Source organism: Protopterus annectens, chromosome 1.part1 (genome assembly GCF_019279795.1).
Source record: "Protopterus annectens isolate FY-2018-M chromosome 1.part1, PAN1.0, whole genome shotgun sequence".
Lineage (NCBI taxonomy): Eukaryota > Metazoa > Chordata > Ceratodontiformes > Protopteridae > Protopterus > Protopterus annectens.
The window spans coordinates 1,744,885,179-1,744,912,287 of record NC_056726.1 but is presented as its reverse complement, the minus strand read 5'-3'; the positions used below and the strand labels follow the sequence as shown (position 1 = coordinate 1,744,912,287).

General features: G+C 47.3%; 1 protein-coding gene across 1 annotated transcript in view; it reads left to right on the top strand.

Annotated features, from left to right (window-relative positions):
• The window catches only part of WDTC1 (WD and tetratricopeptide repeats 1), a 2,674,659-nt gene that overhangs the window by 1,547,389 nt on the left and 1,100,161 nt on the right, over window positions 1–27,109 (top strand). Inside the window, 1 exon segment of the mRNA XM_044084279.1 lies at window positions 22,520–22,530. Coding sequence (XP_043940214.1) covers window positions 22,520–22,530 — 11 coding nt within the window.

Below are 27,109 nucleotides of genomic sequence, written 5' to 3'. Positions count from 1 at the left end.
GGGAAGCCAGGCTAACCCTTCCAAAAGAAAGAGACTTGTCCCCGGTAGTTTTAATTAAACAGGGGTTCGATGACTCTGGGGTTTCTGAATATGAAGACATGCAACCCCTCTCTGCTTATGAGGATTCAGATGCAGAGGAATCCATTCCTTCTGCCTCTCCTTCTGAGGATTTTTCATTATGAAACCCTGCATATACTTTAAGGGAGCATTTCCAATGGGAATGTCAGGATTATCGTCAGTCAAAAAAGAGACTCAGGGAATTCTTAGATTTACCACAGCACAGACCTTTAGCCATTCCTCCTGTCCTGGATGTTGCGGATGATTTTATGGAATGCAGTTTGACTCCTGATACTCTTCCTCCTGCTCCCAGGAAACCTGACCGGTACTACAGAGTCCCTGACTCTCTCAAATTCCTTTTCAAAAATCCTACTGCTAATCCTGAGGTCATCTCCCAAGGACCTAAAGGAATTAAAGCAACCTCGGCTAAGAATCCCACCCCCTCAGACAGGGATTCCCAAGGGTTTAGACAGATGGAGTAAAAAAAAGTGTACACCTCTGCAACTCTTGATATTAGAGCACTAAATTGTCAGTTCCACATGCTGAAATAGCAGCAGCATACCATGGAACTCCTCAAACAAAAAATATCTTCCTTTCCTGCTTGTGTAGAAAATAAAGAATTACAAGAGCTTATGCATTCTGCAAGCTAAGTTACTAAGCACATCTTGCAATGTGGCTTTGACATCCTAGAAGCATCTTGCAGGGCAGCAGTCACTAGTTCTGTCCTTAGAAGGCATGCTTGGCTTAAGGAACAGACCTTGCCAGTCCATGTCAAATCAAAATTATTGGACGCACCATTGAGCAAAGGCAATTTGTTTGGCACCAAGACAGAAGAGGTCTTAAAGATGGAAGAAAAAGCTAAATCTATGCAGACAGACTCTTTACAGGTCCAGCTTCCGAGGTTCAGTAGGCATTGCCCCTCCAAGCACTGGTCCTTTCCGTCCCCCTCCAGCTCAGCCCAAACCCAGGGGAGCAGATCCCCCAGACAGCAGTCTTGGGGAATGCAGAGATCTAAGCAATGGAGTTCCTCCTCTTCAAAAACAGGGAGTGCTAAGCCACCCCATTATGGTAAGAACTCACAATGACTTTACACCTCCACCTCCTTACCTCTGCCCACCTGCTTGTGCCCCTCTGAGGAAAACGCTCCTTCCATGCAAACAACTGGGCCTCTATTACCTATGACTGATGGGTCCTCAGCATAGTGTCCCAGGGATACAAATTTTATTTCCACACTCTGCCAACCCCAAAAGAGTTCCCAGATCCTCTTCCAAACCAGTGGGCAGAGGCCAAAAAGCAAGTCCTTTCCCAATGCATGAGGGCAATACAGCATGCTTTTGCAAACCCGACAGGCCAGGGTTTCTATTCCAGACTCTTCCTGGTACCCAGAAAAGAGGGCACCTGGTGCCCAATCCTCAATCTATCCATCCTAAACACCTTTCTGGTGATACCAAAATTCAAAATGCTCACCCTCCAGCAGCTTCTTCCTGTGCTTTCCAAGGATGCTTGGTTAGCCACCCTAGAAATCAAAACTAGTCCCCACATAAAAATTGTATTCCTGGGAGCAATTCTGGATGCAGGTTACCAGATGGCATTCCTTACTCCAGAAAAACGAGCCTACCTGACAGGCTAATTCTCTCAGCTAACCGCCAGAACCCAGTTATCTCCAAGGAAAATCCTGCAAGCTCTAGGGTTCATGGCCTCCTGCATTGTACTCATTCCATATGCCCAACTGCAGCCATGTCAAACCCAGATTTGATGAATATGCTTCACCTCAAAAATCAACCTATGAACCTATGAACCTATGAAACTACAATGGTACCTAAAAAGCCTTTGGTGTCACCACTCTCAAGACCTGGAAACTGTCATACGTATGATACCCTGTCTAACGAAAGATTTTCTTCTTAACAACTTAAGGCCACCCAGAGGAGCTCCTACCCTAGCTTTGGACCTTAACTTTGTGTTGGAAAAGCTCACCCTACTTACCCCCCTTTGAGCCTGCAGTGTCAGCAGATTTAAAATTCCTCTCTTGGAAAACAGCCTTGCTTCTGGCCATCACTTCAGTAAGGAGAGTTTTAGAGCTACAAGCACTCATGGCTGTAGAGCCCTTCATCATTTTTCATGCTGACGGGGTCTCCCTTAGGACTAACCCATCCTTCATTCCTAAAGTGGTGTCCAATGTGGCTCTCAACCAAGCCATTCATTTGCCCACCTTTTTCCCTAACCCACAAAACCAGGGCGAAAGGAGTCTGCACTCTAGATGTGCACAGACAGCTCAGATTCTATCTGGATAGGACTAAATCTTTTTGAAAAAGTGCCCAATTGCTAGTCAGCTTTGCAGCAGGGCAGAGGGCAAGGCCATATCCAAACAGTCAATCACCAAATGGATAGCACATTGCATCAATTTCTGCTACAAACAGCATGGGAAACTGCCCACAAAGGGGGTCAGGAAACAATTCTACCAAGGCAACCTCCACCTCCAGAGCTTTTCTTAGATGGGTCCCCACCAGGGACATCCTGGAGGTTGCAATATAGACTTCTGTTCATAAATTCATACCTTCACCAAGCACCTATCTTCTCAAAGTCTAGAGCAGGCTTTGCCACTGCAGTCTTGCAAGGCGTCCTACCCAGCCTTCTTGACTGCCTCCACCCTTTTCTTTAGCTTTGGGAATCAACCCAAGTGTGATGACTGCAACATTGAAACACGAAGAACATAGTACACTTGTGTACACTTAACATAAATGTTCAAGTGTGTTCACTGTTGCAGTCCTGGTTTCCCACCCTCCATCTCCCTTGTCTCTCTTTCTCTTCCTCTCTCGGTATAGGGACTTTTCGGTATTTACTTTCTACTGGTGATGGTGTTCCAGCATAGCCTAGCTCCCTGTTTGGGGATTTCTGACAGTTGGGGCCAGGACACCTGATGTAATGGCTTCTGCTGCCTTATTTTATACCACTGACGACCTGATGTCAGTCCTGGAGTGACAGCATCCGAAGCAGAAATATTAAGACTCTGGTATTTGGGCTGACTGAGGGCTACCTCTGGCAGGATAACCCAAGTGTGATGACTGCAACAGTGAATACACTTTAGCATCTACATTTATAGGTTCATAGGTTCATACTAGGCTATTTGCCCTAGGGTATTTATAAGCCTAGCCAGTGTGTGTTGGCTTTCGCCACCTATTTTAAATTAATTTTGCTATGCCCTTTTTCGAGGTTAGTATACTGTGCCTCTGTCTAACAGTGAGACAGAAGTGATATCCGGGGTAAACCTGCGATCCCCCATCCACTCATCAAGATTCCTCTTGAAGAGACTCAATGAGGGACTCTGCCTAACCAGGACTGGGATTTTATTCCAGAGTGAAGGGAGCCTCTGGGTTATGAATCTCTCCCTCCAGCATGTCCTATTTATTTCAGTGCTGAGGTTGAAGTCTCTCGAGCGCGTAGCTCGATGGGATTTGGATTTTCTGAGGTGCAGCATGTCCATTAATTCCGGGTTGGACATGGCTTTATACGTCAGGCACAGATCGCCTCTGAGCAGGCGGTATGCCACTGAGTAGAGCTGGAGTTTCTTTAACCGGGCAGCATATGGCATCTGTTTGAGACCTTTGATCCTCTTGGTGAGGTACTTTGGGGGTCTTTCCAGTTGCTGCAGGTGTCTGGTAAGGTACCTCCCAAAAGGGGCATTGTACTCAATTATGGGCCTGATGAGGGATGAGTAAAGAGTCACGATGACCTCCCCTGATCTAGATGTGAATCCCTTCATGATTAGGTGGGCTATATAAAATGTTTTTCTAACCACTTTGGCCACGTGGTTGTCAAATGAGAGATTGCTATCAACTTGGGTCCCTAATTACTTCTTCTGTACTTAATGGATTACCACCTATGTGGTAATTTGTGGGCACTTTGTTTTTGCCAAAGGGGATGACTATACTTTTTGGCGTTTAGCTTGAGGTCATGGCTCTGGCACCAGTTGTCTGTTTCTATGAGGCCCTTTTGGAGGATGCTTGTGTCGGATGGAGAGCCGGTTATGGCACCTGGCTTGCAGTCATCTGCGAACTTGGTCAGCCACAGTCCATACGTGTTGGCCTGTACCTCCGAGAAATATCTACCGAACAAGAGAGGTCCCAGGACTGAGCCTTGTGGGACGCCACTTGTAACTGGTTTGGAGTCTGACATGGCTCCAGCCATTCTAACAATGTGGGTTCTGTCCTTGAGCCAGTTTGCAACCCATCTAGTGACATATAGGGGTTTATATTTAAGCTGGTGAGCTTATCTATAATGCCTGAGTGGGGTATTGTATCAAAGGCTTTTGCGAGGTCCAGGTAGGCTGTGTGGACCACCTTCCCCTCGTCAATGGCCTTGGTGACTGTTTCAAAGAAATCGACCAGGTTTAAGAGGTAGGATCTGCCCTTAACAAAGCCGAGCTGGGTAGGATCCAGTGTCTGTAGGTCCCCAATATCTTTATTTATGAGGTCCATGATGATCCTTTCCATAGCTTTGCAGACCAAGCTAGTCAGGCTTATGGGGCGATAGTTTCCAGGATCCGTAGAGGCACCACCTTTGTGGAGAGGGACCACTGTTGCTGTACGCCACTCTTTGGGTACATATCCTGTAGTAAGGCTGAGATTGAACAGTAGTTTTATGTTTGGGTTTAGCTCTTCTTGGAGTTCTTGTAGGACGCAGTCCGGGACACCGTCTGGTCCCATTGATGCAGTGTTTTTTGCTTTGGAGAGGGCGGCTCTTACTTGAGATTCTGAGGTGTCAGGGGGGCAGCACTCTGATGGGATAGATATTTGCCCTTTTGGTTGGGAGAAGTTTGTGCTGAACCTGTCAGCTAGGATGTTGGCAATGTCTGTGGGTTTGATGTATTTTTTCTCATTTTGGACTAATTCTGAGCATATCTGGGAATTCCCACCCAGTTTCCTAACAACTAAAGAAAGCCTTGTGATTATCCTTAGTGTCCTTTGCAATTTTTCTCTCGAAGCTGGCCTTAGACGATTTTATGAGTGCCCGTAGTTTTTTGCTAATACTGATCAGAGATGCCGTCCCTTTTTGGGATTTTGCTCTATCATGTAGTAGCTTCCTCCTTCTATTGTACAGTTTGTTTATGGCTGGGGTCCACCAGACAGGACATCTGCCTTTGGAGGATTGGGTCTTGGATGTTCATCGTGCATACAGCTGCAGTCATCACACTTGGATTATCCTGCCGTCAGGCGGGTCCTCGGTCGGGCGAATTCCAAAATCTAGGTCCGGCGTCGGTTGTCGTCGCTTCCTCCCTGACGTCAGTGCGGCAGGGGTATAAAAGAGGCAGCTGACGCCATTTTCTCCAGTCTTTCTTGCCGTGCGGTGCCAGAAGCAGAAGCAATTCGCAAGTGCCGGTCGGCCAGCTCCTGAGATTTACGAAAAGTATTTCAGCTGAAGTCTTCTTTAAAGCTAAGTACCCCGTTGGGGAAACTTTTCTTGCCTCAGACCGATGTCAAAGTTAATAATTGCATTTCTTGTGGGAAGCAAATACCGCATAAGGATTTTCACTCTTACTGTATACCTTGCTTAGGGCCAGACCACGACGTCTCGGCCTGCCGTTTTTGTGCTAGGTTTAACAAGCGCAATATTAAGCGCCGGGCCGAGTTCACCCTTTATTATTTTGGCAAAAAATTTAATTATATCATGTCGTCGGATATACCGACTCTAGTTTCAGGCAAAAAACACAAGGATAAGGACAGACATCCGAGGCCTGCACCGAGATCACGCTAAGGCCGACTACCGGTTCTCCGGTTCTCAGTGAGGCGCCTACGCAGCCCCTGCCTACCGATGAAACTATTTTACCAGCGACTTCAGTACCCGAGGTTGCAGCTTCCTCTGTCTCCATTCCCACTGCAGATACCAACGCCACTCTTGGCGGAGAAACGGAAAATTTAGCGAGGCCTGCCATTTCTGAAGGCGTTTTCAGGCCTACCACCTTCTCTATTAAATCGTTCTCTAAATCTAAAGCTCCAATGAAAATTAAAAAACAGGATCCTCAGACCCCCTCTCAAGGCCCCATGCCTAAAAAACAGATGCTTAAAATGGCTGAGGATTTGATTACACTCATCAGGGGTTCTCAACCCCCCTCAGACAAAAGACCCAGGTTGGAGGAAGACTTCCCTTTCTCAGACCAGGCTTCTATTACCTCAGACCTTTCTGAGGACCAGGATTACGCCTATTCCCCATTTGAAGACTCTGATGCCGAGGGGTCTATTCCCTCGGCCCCCCCCCCTGAGGACTACGCTTTTGGGGAAACCCTTCATACATTGAGAGAGCACTTCCACTGGGAAGGCCAAGATTACTCAGATTCCAAGAAAAGGCTCAGGGAATTTCTGCTGCTTCCCCAGCGTAGGCCCCTGGCTATTCCTCTTGTCTTAGGTATTTTGGATGATGTGTACGCAGAAGCCAGTCTTAATCCAGACTCTTTACCTCCTGCCCCTGTTAAACCTGATGGATATTACCGGGTTCTTGATTCTCTCCAGTTCCTTTATAAAAGCCCTTCTGCTGACCCAGAAACTATTTCTTAGGGTCCCAAGGGGGTCAAGGCCTCTACTGCTAAAAATCCTTTACCTTCAGAGAGAGATTCCAGAGCATTAGAAAGGTGGGGGGAAAAGGTGTATACATCAGCCACTTAAACCAATGAGGGCATTAAAGTACCAGCAGTTCTTGCTATCTCAGCTGAAAAGCAAAATGACACAAACAGAACAAACAGATTTGAAAGAGTTGCAGGATTTGTTGCATGGAGCAGAACAAGTTGGGAAACATACCTTACAGTGTGGTTTTGATGCTTTAGAGGCCTCATGTAGAGCTGCTGTCACGGGGTCTGTCATACGTAGACGCGCTTGTCTCAGAGAAAACCTTACCAGATCATGTCAAAGCAAAGTTATTAGATGTACCACTACAAAAATATGTATTGTTTGGTGTTAAAGCGGAGGAGGTACTAAAGAAAATGGAGGAAAAAGCGAAATCTATGCAAACAGTTAAAGATTTCTTGCAGGTGCAGCCTCCACGCTTCAGCAGAAACTGGCCTTCAAAAAATTGGTCCTTTCCAGCCACGGACAGACCCCAAAGGGGTAGATACAGACACCCAAGGGGTAGAGGACAACCTCAAGGATCTTACAGAGCTAGGCAGTGGCAAGCACCAGCCCCAAGAGGTGGAGAAGATAGACCACAGTCATTTAGAAAACAGACACAATGACTTTCCCCTATGCCTGCCAAACAAAGCAATAATGGCAGCACCTTTGGGCGGAAAACTGGCCTTATTTTCAAAAAACTGGCACATAGTTACAAAGGACAAATGGATTCTGGATATTATAGACAGAGGCTACAGGTTCCACTTTCACACCCTTCCAAAAATGAGAGGCATGCCAAACCTGCCACAAAATCAATGGGCAGAGGCACAAAAACAAATTTCCGCTCTCATGGATATGAAAGCAATTCAAGAGGTACCTGCAAAAGAACAAGGTCAAGGTTTTTATTCAAGACTATTTCTGGTACCAAGGAAGGACAAAGATTGGAGACCCATCTTAGACCTATCTATTCTAAACACATATCTAGAGGTACCAAAATTCAAGTTGCTCACATTACAGCAGCTTCTTCCCATGCTGGGCAAGGAGTCTTGGCTGGTAACGTTGGACCTCAAGGAGGCATACCTGCATGTCCTTATCAGACAAGATTGCAGAAGATGCCTCAGATTTCTTGCAGGTTCAACCCATTATCAATTCTCTGCATTGCCCTTTGGCTTGTCTATTTATTTATTTTATTTATTTATTTTACATTTGTTAACCGGGCTAGTCTAACTGGATATATTTCCATTTTCAGCAGAGGCCCGGGGAGAAAAGCTCCACAAAGACATAGTAACTATTACATAAGATGCAATAAAGAGCAGCATAAAAGTATACCGTATCAGGAAAATATTATAAAAAAAATCAAATTTATTGTTTTCAGAATTAACAGTTGTACAATAATGTACTCATCGTTCTTGTAAGCAAAACACAAGCATAACTTATTTAGCATAATCAAACATCATAAGAAAGAGAAAAGGACATTTAAAGACAACTATGTAAGTAGATTAGATATTTATATGAACCCTCAGTAAACTGAGTAATATAATCAGGAAGGAGAAGGATAGAGGAGGGGTAAGTGATAGAATAGTGAGGAAATAAAATAGAAGGTAGCAGAAGTCACAGAGATGAAGGGGAAGTGGGAATAGTCGAATACATGGATTCAGTCTGGGTTAAGGCAGGGACATAGCCAGTGTTTTGTAAGGTAGAGTCTAAGTTTTTGTTTAAAAGGACAGGAGATAAAATAGAAGTCAGTTCAGTGGGCAATAGGTTCCAGTGTTTACCAATGGAGTTAGAGAATAGGGAGTCACCTGCAAGGTTATTGGATTTGGTAGCAGTAACTAGGAGTTTGCTAGAGGAGCGGAGTGAGTTCAGGTTAGAATAAGGGGTGAAGAGATTAGAAAATGAAGGAGTGTTGTTTGGCAGATAAAAAGCTCTTTGGATAATGGGAAGTTGGGAAAGAAGCAACATGTTTTGTAATTCAAGCCAGTGAAGTTGTTGTAGGTTCAGGCAGTGGTGAGTTCTGAATTGATTACCTGTAACAAATCTTGCTATACTATTGTATGTGGTGGTCAATTTAGAAAGATTAGTTTTCTTCAGTTTAGTGTAAATTGGTGAGGCATAGAGAAGAGTGGAAATGAGATGAGTGTGCCAAAGTAGCTTTGGCTGTTGGGGATAAGAATGTTTTAATTCTATAGAGGGAGCCCAGTTTTCTATGTACAGTTTTAATAGTGTTGTTTATGTGATAATCAAAGGTAAGATTGTTGTCAATAGTCACACCTAGCAGTTTGGTAGAAGAGTCAGGTGATATGAGAGTATTGTTAATAGAAGAGATAGAGAAGTCCAATGGGGGGGATCTGGTAGTGGGTTTGAAAAGGAGGAGTTTTGTTTTTTTGGCATTAAGAAGTAGGCAGCGTTTTAAGAACCATGCTTCAACAGTATGGAATACCTTTTGAGTAATAGTTTGAAGCTCTGGGATGGTTTTTGCAGAGCAAATGAGTGTGGAGTCATCTGCATATTGTATGCACGTAGCTTGGGGAATAGCTACTTGTAAGTCATTTATGAATAGGGAGAAAAGAAGGAAAAGAAGGAAAAAGAAGAGAAAAGAATCTACTGCGCCCAGAGTGTTTACGAAATGCCTGGCATCAGTAATTGCTTTCTGCAGACAACGAGGAATACAAATCTACCCATATCTGGACGACTGCCTGATCCAAGCGGACAGCAAGGGCATTCTGTTGCAACATCTGGCATTTGTAATAAAACTGTAAAACTGCCTGGAGTGTACACAGTGAACAAAAAGAAATCAAAACTAATACCCTCTCAACAGATAATTTTCCTGGGTGCCAGCTTAAAAACAACGGCCCAGATGGCTTACCTCACGCCAGACAAACAAGGGCAACTGTCTCAATACTTCAACAGAATGGTAACTTTAACCAGGCTAACTGCAAGGAAAATCCTGCAGGCTCTGGGGTTCATGGCATCTTGCATCCTACTAATACCATTTGCAAAGCTGCATATGAGGAAACTACAATGGTACCTAAAAAACTTATGGTCTCAACACAGCCACAGCTTGGAAACAATTTTACCACTCATTCCATGCCTTCAAAAGGAATTTTTGTGGTGGGCTCAAGCATGCCAAAGAAACACGGGTCTCCCTTTCTTGTATATCACTAGCAAGTCAAATCATCACAACAGATGCCTCAGACTACGCCTGGGGAGCACACATGGCAGATCAGTGCATCCAGGGAAAATGGTCCCAAAAACAGATGCACCTACACATCAACCAAAAGGAGATACTAGCTGTGTAAAATGCTCTTATGACCTTCAAGGACCTACTGCATCCGGGCCAGCTATTAATAAGGACAGACAACACCACAGTCATGTGGTACATAAACAGGGAGGGACGCATTCATACCCCCTGTGCAGGCAAGCTATGACCCTGTGGAACACAGCATTGGAATTATAAGTTCAACTGCAGGCACAATTCCTGCCAGGGAAGGAAAACACACTGTCAGACAACTTAAGCAGAATTATGACAGACCCACACAAATGGAAGTTGCATCCTCAAGTCTTCTCAAAGATAACTCAAGCATGGGGACAGCCAGACGTAGATCTATTTGCTACCCACAGAAATTACCAGTTGGAAAAATTCTGCTCAAGGACCTATCATCCACAGGCCTGGAAAGTGGACGCACTCTCTTTCAATTGGACAGCATTGACGGTCTATGCCTTTCCTCCTCTACTGACCAAAGTCCTACTGAAAACCAGAGCAGAGAGGCCACAAATGATTCTCATTGCTCCAGACTGGCCACGAGAGCACTGGTATCCTCTCCTAAAGAGCTTGTCACACTCACCACCATGGATCCTACCTCAAGTTCCTCTTCTGTTGTCCCAGCACAACTACAAGACCCTTCACAGCCAGCTCAGAACTCTAAATCTAGCTGCATGGAAAATACCTTAATTTGCCAACAGACTCTCCTCTCCAAAGAGGTACAGGATGTCATCTTGGAGGCCAGGAGACCCTCTACTAGAAAAACCTACTCCGCCAAATGGAAACGATTTTGTTCCTGGAATCAAGCAAAGGGCCAGAATCCTTGGGTAATAAATATACCTCAGATTTTACAGTACCTAGCTGAGATGTTAAACAGTGACCTTTCCTTTTCTTCCATCAAGATCCACGCTTCAGCCATTTCAGCACAATACAGTACGGATCCTCCTTTATTCTCACATCCTCTATTAAGGCAGTTCCTCAGAGGGCGAAAAATATAAAACCCCCACGGAAAACACCAGCTCCAGCTTGGGACCTCAACTTCATATTGGAGAAGCTGACACTGCCTCCTTTTGAGCCAGCTTCTTCAGCAGAGCTACAATACTTGTCGTGGAAAACCACCTTGCTTCTGGCTATTACCTCAGCACGCAGGGTTTTGGAGCTACAGGCCCTCATGGCTGTGCAACCATTCATCATTTTCCATCAGGGCAGGGTTTCCTTACGAACCAACCCTACCTTCATGCCAAAGGTAGTATCCAGTGTGGCTTTGAATCAGACTATTCATTTACCTACCTTTTATCCAAATCCACAGAACAAAGGGGAGAGGCTACTACACTCCTTGGACATTCACAGGCAACTTCATTATTACTTGGACAGAACAAAGTCATTCAGGAAATCTGAGCAGCTCTTTGTGTCCTATGCTACAGGTGCTCAAGGAAAGGCTATTTCCAAACAGACTATTTCAAAGTGGATAGCCCACTGCATTCGCTTTTGTTATTCATTTCATGGAAAATCAGTGCCTGCATACATCAGATCCCACTCCACCAGGGCTACAGCTACCTCAGCAGCTTTCCTCAGGGGGGGTCCCTACCAAGGACATTTTGGAAGCAGCTACTTGGAGTTCAGTGCACACTTTCACCAAGCACTACCACCTTCCACTATACTCAAAATCTAGAGCGGGCTTTGCCACAGCAGTCCTGCAGGGCATTCTAGCCCCTCCTAATTCTGCTTAGTACCAGCCACTCTTACTTAGCTTTGGGATTCTACCCAAGTGTGATGACTGCAGCTGTTTGCACGATTAACATAGTACAATTTTGTACCTACCATAAATGTAGATATTAGAGTGCTTATACAGCTGCAGTCAGGTTACCCTCCTTCCATCCCCTCTTAGGACAGGGCTTATGACAAACACCTTTAACATACAACCTATTTGGGGTATTCCTTCATGGTGTATTTGCTTGCAACTACTGTTTTGATTTATTTACTTATGTATGTTTGCATCACATCATGTATTGCCTTCCTTTCTGGGGGCACCTGACATCTGGGGCAAGAAAAACTGAAGAAAATGGCATCGGCTGCCTCTTTTATACCCCTGTCGCACTGACGTCAGGGAAGAAGTGACGACAACCGACGCCGGACCTAGACTTTGGAATTCGGCCGACTGAGGACCTGCCTGACGGCAGGATAACCCAAGTGTGATTACTGCAGCTGTATAAGCACTCAAACATCTACATTTATGGTAGGTACAAAACTGTACATCTGAAGTAGGGACTTCATTTGTCAGCAACCTGTGGGTCTTGGATTCGATATCGGATCTGAGCCGGCAACTTGTTTCATAGCTAATGGATCCGAGCTCCTAGCTCCTCCCCTCACCCATAATCCCCTGCCAACCCTCCATGACCTCCGATCTAGTTTGCCGCGCTTGTGGATGGCTGGATTCCTTTGAGATCTAGCGAAATCGTCAGTTAAGTGTCTTTTGAACCAACTTTTCTCTCAGTTAAATTTAAAAAAAGTGTGCAAGAGTCAGGTTCCCTGTAATTTTTATTTTTTTTACGTAATTTTCCCTCCCTTCGTTGGTCGTTAGTGAGTGTGTGTGTTTTTGTGTTTTTGGGGCCTGTGTGTTTGTGTAGCACTCCTTTTTCTTCAAAGTTTGGCTGAGGCCCCAAAAGCCATTTTTTTCTAAATGTACCGAGTGTGCCATAATCTCTTCCTGGCTGATGGCCACACTGAATGCGTTTGGTGCCTTGGGGTTGAACACCTCACCTCAGGCTGTACCATTTTTGCAGCGTTCAACCCCAGGGCACTGAAAGAGCGGAGGTCGAAGCTGGTCTTGTTTGGACTTTTGCCCCCCCCCTCCCCCCCGGACTCTGCTCCGGCCTCCGCTGCTCCCGTGGGCACTACCACAGGCTGTGGTCATTGCCACTCCTGCCCCCCTTCCTCTGGCCGGGACTCAAACTCCCGCTAAAGCGCCGGAGGACAGGGAGGCTAGGAGGGAGAAACGGAGGGAGAAGCACCACAAACGGCTGGCCGAGGCCTCCACTTCGGCCCCGCCAGCTAAGCGGGCTTCTCCCTCCACTGCTTCTGTCTCCTCCTCCTCGGCTCCGATCTCCTTGCTTCTCCCCAGGGCCCGAGGAGGAGGAGGCCCGATCTCCTTCGAGGTCATCGAGGAGGCATTCCAGACCTGCCTCAGTGGCCTCGTCGAGATCAACCTTCAGCATGTCAGATGCAGACTTGGACCAGATGATGCGAAGATTCATCTACGCCCAGCTGCAGATGGGAGTGCTCTTGCCCCCCCCCCCTCCGAGGGGGAGCTCGACACCCTTTTTCACTCCAATTGCTCATTCTCCGACCTGCTACCCGGGTTTGGAGCGTTTGGAGCCGGGGGGTGGGTTGGCGCCGACAGTACTTGTTACTTCGGATCCGACCCTGCCCTCGTGTCTGTCGGATCCGACCTCTCGGAGCCGTGGCCCGAGCTTCGGATCTGAGGGATTCAGTGTGCCTTCGGCTCCATCCAGGGTGGAGCGCACTGGTCCTTCGGATCCGATGGTCTCGGCGCCGGCTCCGATCCCTTCATCGGATCCGAGTGGGAGCCCGCTCTCGGAGCCCAGGGAGAGCGGTTCCCCCTCGGCCTTCAATGTAGTGGAGAGGGCTCTGTCGAGAGCATCCGGACCCCCGGCCCTTGTCTCTGCTCCACCTTGCACTCCCTCTCTGTTTGGCCAGGCTTCCATCACCCGGCCTCAGGGATAGCCTGCTTCACTGTCCCAGGTTGTTCCATTGGAACAGGTTGTTGCTGGCGAGACCTCCTCAGACAACCCCCCCGAGGAAGTGCCTCGCAAGCACAAGTGCAAGAGGAGGCACGTGGACTCCCTTGAGTCCTTAACTGAGGACGCGGACTTGGATGAAGGGGAAGGCTCCCCAAGATCACCCCCTGAGGATGTCACCTTTGGAGACCTCATGGAGATGCAGAGGATCAGAGGTGGGTGGTCTGCCCCCAAGGCTTCCTCCGAGGAGTCCGTGTTTCTGGAGGCATTCGAAGCAGGCCTGTCTACCTCTTGGGTGTCCCCTCCGGCCGACCCCTTGGTGGACCTTATTACCACCAGGGCATGGAAGGACCCAGACACCGTGGAGCCAATCCCCAAACACCCGGACAGGATACTAAGCTCCCCCGCAGACCAGTTACACTGGAGCAAGGGTCCCCCCGTAGATGCCATGTTGACGGTGGCAGCCACGAAGAGGGAACTAACTCAGGAGAGCCCCTCAGTCCATCCACCAAGCAAGGAGTCCCGCTCGATGGACCGCTTAGGGAGGCGAGTTTTTAGTTTAGGGACCTTTTCGGTAAGGTCTCTGAACTATATGGCACATGTCATCAGGGTGCAGCGGGATCTTATCAAAGAAGCTGCCTCCCCCCGAGTCCATGTCGGCAGAGGACAAACAATTGTACTCCGCCCGAATGGCCACTCTGAGATCTATTTTAAATACCTCTATGCGGCTATTGTCCCACGTCACCGAGGGAGTCGCTAGAGCTAGCGGAGCGGGCCTAGTCATGAGACGTCAGGCCTGGCTCCGTCATTGTGACTTTGCGGAGCTCTTTAAAGCATCCTTTGCGAACGCCCCTTTCAATGGTTCTGCCCTGTTTGGCAAAACGGTTCGCGAGACACTTGTCCAGAGCGAGAAGGACGGGAAGACGTTGTCTGCTGTCGGATTCCGCTTCTCTGCTCCCCTGCGGTCCTTTTCGAAGAACCAAAAGGGTCAGAAGAAGATGTGGTTCCAGAAATCGCAACATTCCCAACCCGCTCCGGACAACCAGTCCTTCCGTGGCAGAGGAGGACAGGGAGGACGCCGCCCTAGGGGCAGAGGGGCTCCGAGGAACATTGGGTCCAGAGAACCTTTCTCTGACCGGCCCATGCAGCAGCCCTGAAGGGTTGCCCGACTGCTCCACTCTGGAGGCAGTCGGGGGGGCGCTTCTCGGAGCACCTAGCGGCATGGAAGTCCATCTCGACAGACAGCTGGGTGCTTCGAATTATATTCAGAGGATACAAAATCCCATTACTTCATGTCCCCAAATTCAAGAACCTCCCCGATGTACCACCTGATCAGAGGGAGGCTGCAGACGCAGAGATTCAGCAGCTGCTAAGAAAGAGCCATCCAGCCCGTCCCCCAAGACCAGCTCGGATTAAGGTTCTACTCCAGGTTCTTTTTGATGCCAAAAAAGACGGGGGACTTGAGACCGATTCTAGACCTGTCCCGTTTTAACCTGTCGGTATCCAAGGAAAAATTCTGAATGGTCACTCTTCAATCTATTCTTCCCCTTCTAAGGGAGAACGATTGGATGTGCTCTATAGACCTCAAGGATGCGTACTACCACATTCTAATGGACAGACGATCCAGGAGGTTCCTCCGCTTCCAGCTGGGAGCCAGTCACTACCAGTTCAGGGTCCTTCCCTTTGGCCTCACCACAGCCTCCAGGGTGTTCACCAAGGTATTAGCAGTGATTGCGGCCCACCTGAGACTCCAGGGAATACAGGTCTTTCCGTACCTGGACGACTGGCTCCTGACCGCCCCAACAAGGCATCTACTTTGCTCAGCCAGAGATTTCTTTCTCCGCCTAGCCCCCCAGTTAGGCATCACCATCAATGCCAACAAATCTTTTCTGACCACGACACGTCATAGAATTCATAGGAGCCAGAATAGACACCAGAGATCTATGAGCCTTCCTGACGTCGGAACGACTACGGAATTTGCAACTTCATGTGCGGGCCATCCTCCAGTCAGAAACTCCAGCGGAATTGGGCCTGAGGGCGCTGGGCTCCATGGCGGCAGCGATAACGCTCCTTCCATGCGCCCATCTGAACATGTGGGTACTGCAGTGGACCCTTTTAGTTCAATGGTCCTTTGTCTTTTCCTCTCCATCACCCCATCGCTATCAGCAAGGCTTGCAGGAGGGCTCTATTATGGTGGCTCCATGCTCCGGATCTCCATACGACCCGACCCTTCTGCACCTCTCCCCCTCTCGCCACAGTGACCACGGACGCCTCCCGCTTCGGGAGGGGGGGCATTATTCAGACAGGACCGTCCAAGGCACGTGGAACGGTAGAGACCTCCCTGCATATTAACATTCTGGAGATGAGAGCGGTGCTGTACGAGTTGCAAGCACTTCAGAATCTCCTCCCCGTAGGAACGATTGCAATTCAGTCGGACAACATGTCGGTTGTCTGGTACATCAACAAACAGGGGGGAACCAGGTCTTACCCTCTATGCCGCGAAGCCATGAGAGCGTGGGAATGGGCGATTTCCACCAACCACTTTCTGATTGCAACGCACATTCCGTGGTGGGCCAACATCCTAGCGGACAAACTCAGCCGCACCCTTCTTACCCCTTATGAGTGGTCTCTCAACCCACTAGTAGTGAAGCAGATATTCGCAATATGGGGGCAACCCTGCTGCGATCTTTTTGCCTCTCCCTCAAACACCAAATGTGGCAATTTCTTCGCTCTGATTCCCCCTCCAGGGGAAACCCCAAGAGACGCTCTGGTACATGCTTGGCTGCCCGGTCTACTTTATGCCTATCCTCCTCTACCCCTGATGCTACAGCTCTTACAGAAAGCCTTGTGGTTGGGGAGCAGGATGATCCTCATTGTCCCATTCTGGCCTCGGCAAATTTGGTTCCCTTACCTGTGGTCTCACCTAGTGAATCCCCCTTGGATTCTGGATCCCAGTCCGGATCTAATCTCCCATCCGTCTGGCTTATCGACCCCAAATCTGGACAAACTGAAGCTGACGGCTTGGTTGCTCCAGTTCCACTCCTAGTTAGGACTCCTGGTATCTCTTCACCAGTCAAAGCCATCCTCGTGGCAGCGCATAAACCTTCCACCAGGAAAGTGTACGGCAGTAAATGGAAACGTTTCTCCGTCTGGGTGGAGCATCATAATCTAGATCCCTTTACAGCTCCTCTTCCATCCATATTAGACTTCCTAATCGAACTTTTTCAGGAAGGTGCTAGTTGCTCAACTGTCAAATTGCAGTTGGCTGCCATCTCCCATTACCATGTGGGACATGACACAGGGCCCTTGATGTCGGCCAAATTGTGTAAAACCTTTCTCAAGGGCACCTTTTTGCTTAGACCCCCTATAAAAGAAGCCGTACCCCCTTGGGATCTTTCACTAGTTCTTCAAGCCCTTACTGCTCCACCATTTGAACCTGCTGCTTCAGTGGATCTCAAATGCTTGTCCTGGAAAACAGCATTCCTTGTAGCCATTATCTCAGCGAAAAGAGTTTCGGAGCTTCAAGCTCTTTCTGTAAAACCTCCTTACTTGATCTTTCATCCGGACAGAGTGTACCTCAGGACCAATCCCTCCTTCCTTCCCAAAATAGCATCAGAAACCAATATAAATCAATCCATAAATCTACCAGTGGTCTTTCCTAAATATCAGAATAAAGGAGAGTACAAGCTGCATTCATTAGATGTTCATAGGCAGCTGCGTTTTTATACTCTTAGTACAGCTGGTCACAGGCAATCCGACCAGCTGTTCATTTCCTTTGCCAAATTTAATTTGGGGAAAGCAGCATCAAAAATCTCCCTGTCACGCTGGATTTCCCAATGTATCCTGTTAGCGTACCAAGCTTCTGGAGACCCGCACCTGAAGGAGTTCGCGCACATTCCACTCGTTCCATCTCTACTTCTGCGGCCTTCAAATCTAGAGTTCCATTGGATGATATTTGTTCGGCAGCTACTTGGGCCTCATCTCATACCTTTATTAACTACTACAAACTGGACGTGATTTCTAGAGGGAGAGCATCCTTTGGCTCTGCGGTGCTCCGCAATATCCTTCCATGATGGCCACCCAAGATTCAGGTAGCTGGGGACTCTGTCCCACAGGTTGCTGACAAATGAAGTCCCTATTTCAGATTAAGAAGTTATGTACTCACTATAACGTTCCATCTGAGTATTTGGCTTCATTTGTCTGCAACCATACCCCCCTCTTCCCCCTGGCCTTCAGTGGATCTATGTGAGTTGGAATAACCTTTTGGGTGCATATAGAGGGGCAAACTTGATCTGAGGTCATGGAGGGTGGCAGGGGATTATGGGTGAGGGGAGGAGCTAGGAGCTCGGATCCATTAGCTATGAAACAAGTTGCCGGCTCGGATCCGATATCGGATCCAAGACTCACAGGTTGCAGACAAATGAAGCCACCTACTCAGATGGAACGTTATGGTGAGTACATAACTTCTTATTTTTATTTGGGATTGCATGATCCATGCATTCCTGAAGGTGTTCATAGAATGCGTTTATAAAGGATTCTGTATTCTGGGCCGTATTTTCCACAGGCTCGGGGGCTTTGAAGGATTCTACCTCGGTTTTGAGGAGTGTGAAATTTGCTTTAGAGAAGTTTTTCACTGTGGTTTTCTGGGCAGAGGGTGGGGTCGGGATGTGAATATCCAGTGAGATTAGTTTATGGTCTGATCTTACCAGTGAGGGATACACTTCTGGTCTGGAGCAAAGAATCCCCATGTTGGTGATGATCAGGTCCAGTATGTTTTCCCCTCTTGTGGGATTGGTAAGTTGTTCCATAGCATTTGAGTTTATAAATTCTAGGAACCTTTGGGCTAGTGTGTTGGAGCTAGAGTAATGCTCCCAGTCTATGTTTGGGTAGTTGAAGTCGCCCAATATAATGGTGTTTGGAGAGACCTTCATATTTTCTGGTGTTCTCAGGAAGGCTGAGTGGGGTTCCTGGGTTTGGGAGGGTGGTCTGTAGCAGGCTATAAACTGGAAGGCAGTTTTACCCATTGTTAGTTTCACATGGATAGTCTCTGATGCTTCGTGCTGTGCCACCAACCTGGAGGTGTGGGTATCTTTGACGAATATTGATACTCCCCCTCCTTTTGTGGTTCGGTCCAAGTTTTGGGGCCAAAAAGCATGGTATGAGGTATAACCTGGTAGTGCTGGGGTGCTCTCGGGAGTCTTGAACCAGGTTTCTGTTACTGCACAGATATCTATGTTCTCCATGCTAAGGAGAGTTTCGAGTGCATGCATCTTGAGGTTTAGACGTCTGACGTTGAGTAGCATTACTCTTAGTTTCTTATCCCTTGTGATACCTGTGGAGGTGGGTTTGTCTTTTGATCCTTGCCTAAAAAAGGCACTATGGGGGAAGCAAGAGCCTTTGCCAATATCCAAAAGCCCAGGGGTGACAGGTGCAAGCCGTCCCTAGCGAAGCATCGTGGCTTGTCGAGCATGTCATCTCAGGCTGACAGGCATTGGATCCCCTTTGAATGACACCAATACTTAAGCCAATTGTTGAAATTGATCATCTTGTCTTCATGTTGTGGCATCATTTTTGGTGAGGGTAAGATGCTACTCAAGGTCAGGGTCATACCGGCCTGGGCTACATGCTCAAAGAGCTCCTCTGTCTCTTTTCATGTAGTCCAGGGAGGTACGTCTCAGGTCATTCACACCAGCATGGACAATGACCAAGTCATGTTTGTACTTGCCTTGGAGTGACCTGAGTGCTTGTGTTATGTGGCGGATCCTAGCGCCCGACAGACAGCTCACCGTGACCTTCTCCTTGTTCAGCCTGGTGAGCGGGACATCAGTGTGCCTGACGATAGTCACCTATTACAAGTGTATCAGGTGTGTTGTTTAGCCTTAAGGGCTGTGACTGTTCGACACACTGACTTTGTGAGCTATGTGTTGCACATTTTTGTTTTGGGGTAGCGGTTGCTTGGGTGTCTGCTTTGAAGGTCTCTGCTGCTTAGGCAGATTTTTATTTAGAGCCTCAGAGTATGTTTTTGTGTTTGTGTTTGGTTTGCTGTCGTGGTAGGTCTTTTTGAGACTGGAATCGTAGTGAGTGTGGTTTCCTTCTCCTCCTAACTGGTTACGCCAGTACTGAGTTGAGAGACCTTAGCTTCCAGTTTGGCTATATGGTTGCATCTCTCACATGTGTTTAAATTTGTTGGGAGGAGAAGAGGGTTGTCTGTGTACATAAGGCAGTTGTAACATTGCCTCAAGATTCCCAGATTCACCAGCTGGACCGGAGAGGAGATTGGCAACTGACCTTTGGACATGCTAGAATAGTATTGGGAATTCCTTTATAATTGAAAAAAGGGCCAATGGGGAACAAGGTACTCAAGGGGAGTTTGTGAGGGTGTAGTGCTTTTAATTTTTTAATGCTGACTTGTATAATTGCTTTAGTGAGTAAGTGCCAGGTAACTTAAATGCAAAAACGACAAACAGTAACTTTCTTTCAAGTGAAACAAGGAAATAAGTACAGTAAGCAATGCAGATATCACTAGGGATCCACAGAAGCGCTGAAAAGCCGCGTTTTAGGTGGAATTAGCATTTCAGGGAAATAACAAGAAAACAACAAGCATACAAACAAAGTTAGATTCAGCAGGCCTGGAATCTAGTCTATGCTACAGCAAACAAGGTGTACCAATTTCAGTAAGAAGCAGTTCACATATGCAGTCACTATAAGCCTTTAACCAGAAATTCCCAGCTCAGAAGGGCAGAGTCCAGCCTCTCCTCCCACAAGAGTGCAGACCAGGAACCCTCTTAATGTAAAATAACTGCCCTGAAGCCCAAGTGCTTAAACCAGAATTAATACACTTTTAGAATAACAGACACTGCGCTCTCAATCAGCAGTTCCCAACTTAGAAGGATGTAAGCTACCTGCTCTGCCACTACAGTGCAGACCACAAACCTTCTTAATGTAAAACAACTGGTTTGAAGCCCAGGTGCTTAAACTAAACTGCTTAGAATGAGTTACACCAAGCATTAATAAATACAATTGAGTACTATTAAGATGACGCAAAAGCAAAATAAAGTAGGAAGAAACACAAATACAGTAAAAGCAGATAAAATTTTTTTTTTTTTTTTTTTGAGTGAGCAAATGAGATGGGCCCAGGAGTTACAGGACCGAAACAAGTGCAAATGCAGGCCTTCAAATCAGAAAGTTGAGAGAGATAGAAGACTGCCCAAACGGCCAATAACTACAAATTCTGGGCCAGAACCACTCCTTATGTGGTAGACAGGTTACCTAATGCTTACCACTCCCACTGATAAGCTAGAAGGCTTTCCTGCAACAAAGAAAGGCTTGGGGGGGCTCAGAAGCTTGATACAGCAAATCTGTATCTGGAACTCTAATTACAGGAAAGGTAGGAAAACAGGCTTACAATTTTTTTTTTCTCAGAAAAGTAGCAAAAACAGTAGTAAAAACAATTCACATGCAGTGCAAGCTGGCACACGTGAGTATGTAGCAATATTAGTCCACACACAGTTTGAAAAAGTGTAATTAAATTAAAAAGGACTAAAAGCAAGTGCAGAAAGGGTTTATTAGGTGAATGCGGTAAAGAGATGGGACTGGGGGAGTGTCCTAGATCAAATCTACAGTGGGGCGGGCACTGCAAAAGCCACCAAGTTTAAACTACAACCAAGAACAGAGAGGGGGTGGGGAAGACTGTTTCAAAAGAGATGAGGAATCACAGTGCAAATTATAAAACCAGAAAAATATATACTGATCTCTGTATATTTGCAGAACAGTAAGACAACAGATATCTAAGCAACAATTTTGCTCTATAATACAGAAAAATACACTCAGCTCTATATATTTGCAGATAGTCTTGTAAGGCTCTCTCTCAGTGCATGGTAAGTGTACACAACTGTGTTTTCTGTCCTAGAGTCCATATCTGCAGAAGATCAGAAAAACTTTTCTTCTAGACTGGCCACTCTGCAGTCTCTCTAACATGTCCACGAGGCTAATTTTGCATGCTATAGAGGGTTCCTCAAGGGCGCCTGGTTCAGGCATTGCTATAAGGCATCATGCCTGGATGCGGCTCTTTGACTTCACAGAACTTTTCAGGGCATCCTTCATCAATTCTCCTTTAGATGGATCATCATTTATTGGTCCTGCTGTTAGAGATGCTCTGCCATAGTGAGGATTGAAAGACCTTGTCTGCCATCGGAATCCGTTTTTTTGTACCCCACAAAGACCAATTTCCCAGAACTAGTGAGGTGAGAAGAAGTTGTAGTTCAAAAATTTTCAATTTCCTTTAGGAATCACAGGGAGAATTTTTCCCCCAAGGCAGAGGGGGAAATAACTTATAGTAGATACAGACCTCATGGCAGAGAGGGTCAGCAAAATCAAGGCTCACGATATTCCTTCTCTGATAGATCCTTTCAGTGCTCCAGAGAGGTTGGCTGACTGTCCCTCTCTGGAGGCAGTCAAGGGGTGCTTATTCTTGCATCCAAATGCATGGTTAGCCATCGCATACGATTGATCTGATGTTAATTTTCATCTATTCATCACTGATGGGTAGTCTGTTCCATCCTCAGAATCGAGTCAGCCTTATACCAAGCTCGCGCCTGCCAAAAACCCTTTAAGCTTTTACCCATAGTGCCCTTCTCTCTGTTACCTCTGATCTCGTTTGCCGCATAGCCGTAAAACTGCATTCAAGCCAGCTCTCAGCTAAGTGTTCTATTTTTTATATTTTATAAAGCTTTCATATGAAAATTTTCTGTAGTTTTTTTTCCATTTTTATACCGTCTCTTGGTAGATTTTATCCTCTGTTTGACTTTCTACTTGACTTTTCTCTTCAAATTACCTTTGGGTAGTCTTAGTACCATTGGTGGTGCGGCCCTTTCTCCCTAACCACTGTGGTAGTCCTCAAAATACCATTGTTGGTGTTTCCCTTTTCTTTCTTTTTCTCAATATTTAAAAAAAAAAAAGTTTCCTATTCTTCCCTATCTTTTTCTTGTGACAGTTTGATTTTTTTTCAATATGTCTGAGAAGGGGACATAAGGCTTTAAGCAGTGTTTGAAATGTAGCCGTAAAATGCCTAACAGTGACTCTCCTGATTGTGTTTGTTTGGGAGTTCCTCATTTCTGTGCAAATGCCTTGTGCTATCTGCCAGGGGTTTAGCTCCCGTACTATAAATGAAAGAAGAAATAAATTAATCCTGAATGGCCTTCTTAAGACATCCTTTTCAGAGGCTGTTTCTGCATCTGAGGACTCACTCCCCTTCTAGGAAAAGAGACAGCATTTGGTTCCTTCACCTTCTGGTGATGAGAAACAGCTGAGACCAAAAATACCGAAGTTGTCTTCATCAGCTCCAGGCCCGAAACCAGTTCCTAGGACACTGACCTCGGTACCATCAGCAAGCATAGTGTCGTTGGTGCCTCCCTCTGCTCAGACAATGTCAATGGCACCAACCCTGCTTAAATAAAAAATCTTAACTCCCACACCAACCACGACACTGAGTACTTCCATGGCGCCGAGCTTACCAGCAGTGCCTGTCTCTATCGTGGACACTTCCCCCCTCCACACGTCTCCAAACTCGAGACTGTGGTGCCATTAGACAGTGTATCATGGACCTGATACTCCCTGTTAGTGGATCCTTTCCTGGGGCAGGTATGTAGCCCTTTTTTTAGAACGGCCCTAGTCCCTGTCGGGGATATCCACTAGATCTACCAGGAGCCTTTCAGAACTAGATGTGGTGCGCATTGTGGACCAGCTGCTGACAGCCAGGGGGATTGCTACACTTTCAAAGACCCCATTCCCTTTTGGACTTGGGAATATATCTCCATGGACCCCATCCTATTCTCTTCCTTCGACCGCCTTGCAGGTTTCGAAGCCTTCGACACCGATGCCTTTTATGACCCCCCACAACTTTGGTGCCACTAGTGGATCTCACTGTGGCCCCAGAGCTGTCTCTTTGGCCTTCGGCTTGTTCAGAGCTAGGTCTTCCCCCAGGTACAGGATTGGGGTACAGGCTCCACGGTGCCGGTACAGTTCCGAGCCTTCCTGCGGCATCATTCACAGTGCCGGGAGTCCTGTCAGTACTGTTTCCTCTTGAGGCCCCATCCTTGGGAGCGGGCTTGACGGAGCAGGGTGTGATCCTGGTTCCAAGATTGTCCTTCTCTGTTCCAGGCTCCCATCCCTCTTTGGGTGGGCCTGCTTTCCAAGTGATGGTGAGAGCCCTTGCCTCTGTAGGCAAGCCTTAGGTGTCGGACCCCCAGACGTGTCCTCCCTTTGAGCTGCAGCTGACACAAGCCACTGTTCTGGGACATCGAGCACAAGAGTCTCAGGAGACACTATTGCAGCATGCCCCTTCTGAGTCCTCTTCAGAAGCCCCCACTGAAGAGATACCACAAAAGAGGTCATGCAAGAGGAAGCATGTGGACTCCCCTGAGGAGTCCCTAACTGAGAATGCGGATTACGATGAAGGGGAATGATCCCCATGGTTGCCCCCTGAAGATGTCTTCTTTGGAGACATCCTTGAAATATTGAAACAGAGGGGTGACTGGAGGCCCAAAAATCCTTCCTCCGAGGAGTCCATGTTCCTGCAGGCTTTTCATGCTCTACCATCTACTTCTTGGGTGACCTCACCTGCAGATGAGCTAATTCAGTCTGTGGTGCAGCGGGCCTGAAAGAATCCCGACTCTGAGCCAGTCCCACAGAGATCAGATAAGATTCGATTTCCCCAACACTGAGGAAAGCCCACATTGTTCTAAAGGTCTGCCAGTAAATGCAATGGTGGTGGCGACTGCCACAAAGAAAGAGCTCGCCGAATAGAGCCAGACTGTTCATCTGCTTAACGGGGAGTGTCTGATGGCAGACTGGTTAGGGAAGCGAGTTTTTCTTCATCGACCTTTGCTATACAGTCTTTGAACTACCTGGCACATTTTACTAGGCTCCAGATACTTAATTTCTGAACTCTCCTAAACTTCATCAGGACAGGTGTCTGACAAGGTAGATGACAAAGTTGCCTCGCAGCTAACAACCCTGCAATCGATATCCAACTCGTCCATGAGGTTGATATTCCATGCAACCGAAGAGGCAAAGAGAGGTGCAGGAGTAGTTATGAGGTGTCACACCTGGATGTGCCTTTGTGAATTCATGGATCCCTTTAAGTCTTCCTTCCTTTGTGCTCCAGTGGCAGTGTCTTCCTGTTTTGCCCAAAAGTGAAGGACACACTGGCCAGATGTGAGGGCGGCGGCAAGACCTTGTCTGCCGTAGGTGTACACTTTTCCACCACCCCCCCAGCATTTTTCACCAGGAACCAGAGGAGTGGAAAGTTGTGGCTCAAAAAGTCTCGGGGACCTTTTCGTGACACACAAGGTGAGTTCACTAGCAGAGGGGGCAACTCTTCTGGAAGATGCCCCTATAGAGGCAGAGGGGGGGGCCTACAAACCAGGGTCCCAGAGATTCTTTTTTCTGAAGAACCCTACAAGTGCTCCTGAAGAGCGGCCTGATTTGCTTTCCTCTGTAAGCAGTTGGGGGGGGGGGTTCTCTGCACCACACTGCCAGGCAATCAATAACCACTGACTCTTGGGTGCAGAAGATAACCAGAGGATGTTCTTCATGTTTCACTGTTGCAGTTATTACATTTGGGTAATCTGCTGGCAGATTGCCCTCAGTCGACTTGATTAACAAAGTCTTGGGTCCTGTCAGTTGCTGTCCCTTCCGTGACATCAGGTCGTCAGGGGTATAAAACATGCAGCCGACACCATTACATTAGTCTTTCTTGCTGCATGGTGCCTGAAGCAGATGTTCTTCGTGTTTCACTGATGTCCTTCAAGGATGCATCTGCAGTCCTAACATATGGGTTGTCCTGCCTCAGGCAGCCCTTCGGTCGGCCAGATTCCAAAGTCTGGGTCTGGCCTCGGCTGATGTCATACTTCACCCGACGTCATAGCTGCTGTCAATTGGGTATAAAGGCATCAGCCGACGCCATTTTCCCCAGTCTTTCTTGCCGCGCGGTGCCCGAAGCAGAAGCTGTTCGCAAGTGCCGGTCGGTCAGAACCAGAGATTACTACTACCAAAGACTTCTAAAAAGCTAAGTACCCCGTTGGGGACTCTTTCTTGCCTCAGCCGATGTCAGAAAAAGTAAATAACAGTTTAACTTGTGGGAAACAAATACCTCATAAGGATTTCCACTCTTACTGCCTTCCTTGCTTAGGCCCAGACCACGACGTAGCAGCTTGTCTAGCCTGTGCTTCCTTCAACTGACGGACACTTAGACGTCGGTCGGAGTTTGCAGAGGAGTTTTTCGGCCCTGCTTTTGCTTACAACATGCCGTCGGACACTCCGACTTCACAATTAGCTAAAAAGCGTAAGGATAAGGACCGACACTCGCGGTCCGCGGTTTCGGCCGAAACCGCGGTTAAGCCAACCGCAGTTTCGGCCGAAACCGCGGTTAAGCCAACCGCGAGTGTCTCGGTTTCGGCTGAAACAGAGTCCTCGGTTCTTCCTTCGGCCGAAAGCAGGCCTCCTACAACCGAGGCCTCACCCAGCATGGCTGAAACTGCTACTGAAATTCTACCTGCTGTTGCAGGTTCTCAGGATTTATCAGATACTATTCCTTTAGACGTATGTACTCCTGCACGTGGAGCTGCTAGGCCCCCTACATCTATGTCTATCAAGGCTTTTTCTAGGGCTAAAGCAGCTAAATCTTCTAAGGCCTTGCCTGCTAAAACCCCCTCACACAGGCCTACCTCTAGTTCCCAAATGCTCAGCCTGGCAGAGGATCTCATTTCTTTGATCAGGGGATCCCAACCTCACCCTCACAGGGCCTCTCATCCCCCTCCAGAGAAGAGGCCTAGAGCAGAGCCCCCTGAGCCAGTTTCAACAGATTATTCCTTGGATGATTCAGAAAACTCAAATCCTCCAGAAGGCCCTTATTCTCCATATGAGGACTCTGACGCAGAAGACTCCATTCCTTCTGCCTCTCCTTCCGAGGAATTTTCTTTTGGGGAAACCTTGCATGCTATGAGAAAGCATTTTCAATGGCAGGGCCAAGATTTTTCTGATTCAAGGAAAAGGCTAAGGACCTTTTTACATTTACCACAGCATAGGCTTTAGCTATTCCTCCAGTACTAACAGTTGTGGGTGATGCATTTAATGATGCTTGTACTGCCCCTGACTCTCTTCCTCCGGCCCCTGCTAAGCCCGACAGATACTACAGGGTCCCGGACACTCACTATCACTTGTATAAGGCTCCTATTGCAGATCCAGATACTATTTCACAGGGCCCCAAAGCTGTAGCAGCTGCCTCTGCCAAAAAAACCCTCCCCTCTGAAAGAGAATCTAGAGCATTAGAGAGATGGGGTAAAAAAGTTTATACTTCTGCTACTCTTTCGGCTAGGGCCTTAAACTGTCAATTCCATATGATTCAGTATCAGGAATTTTTGTTAGATCAGCTAAATAAA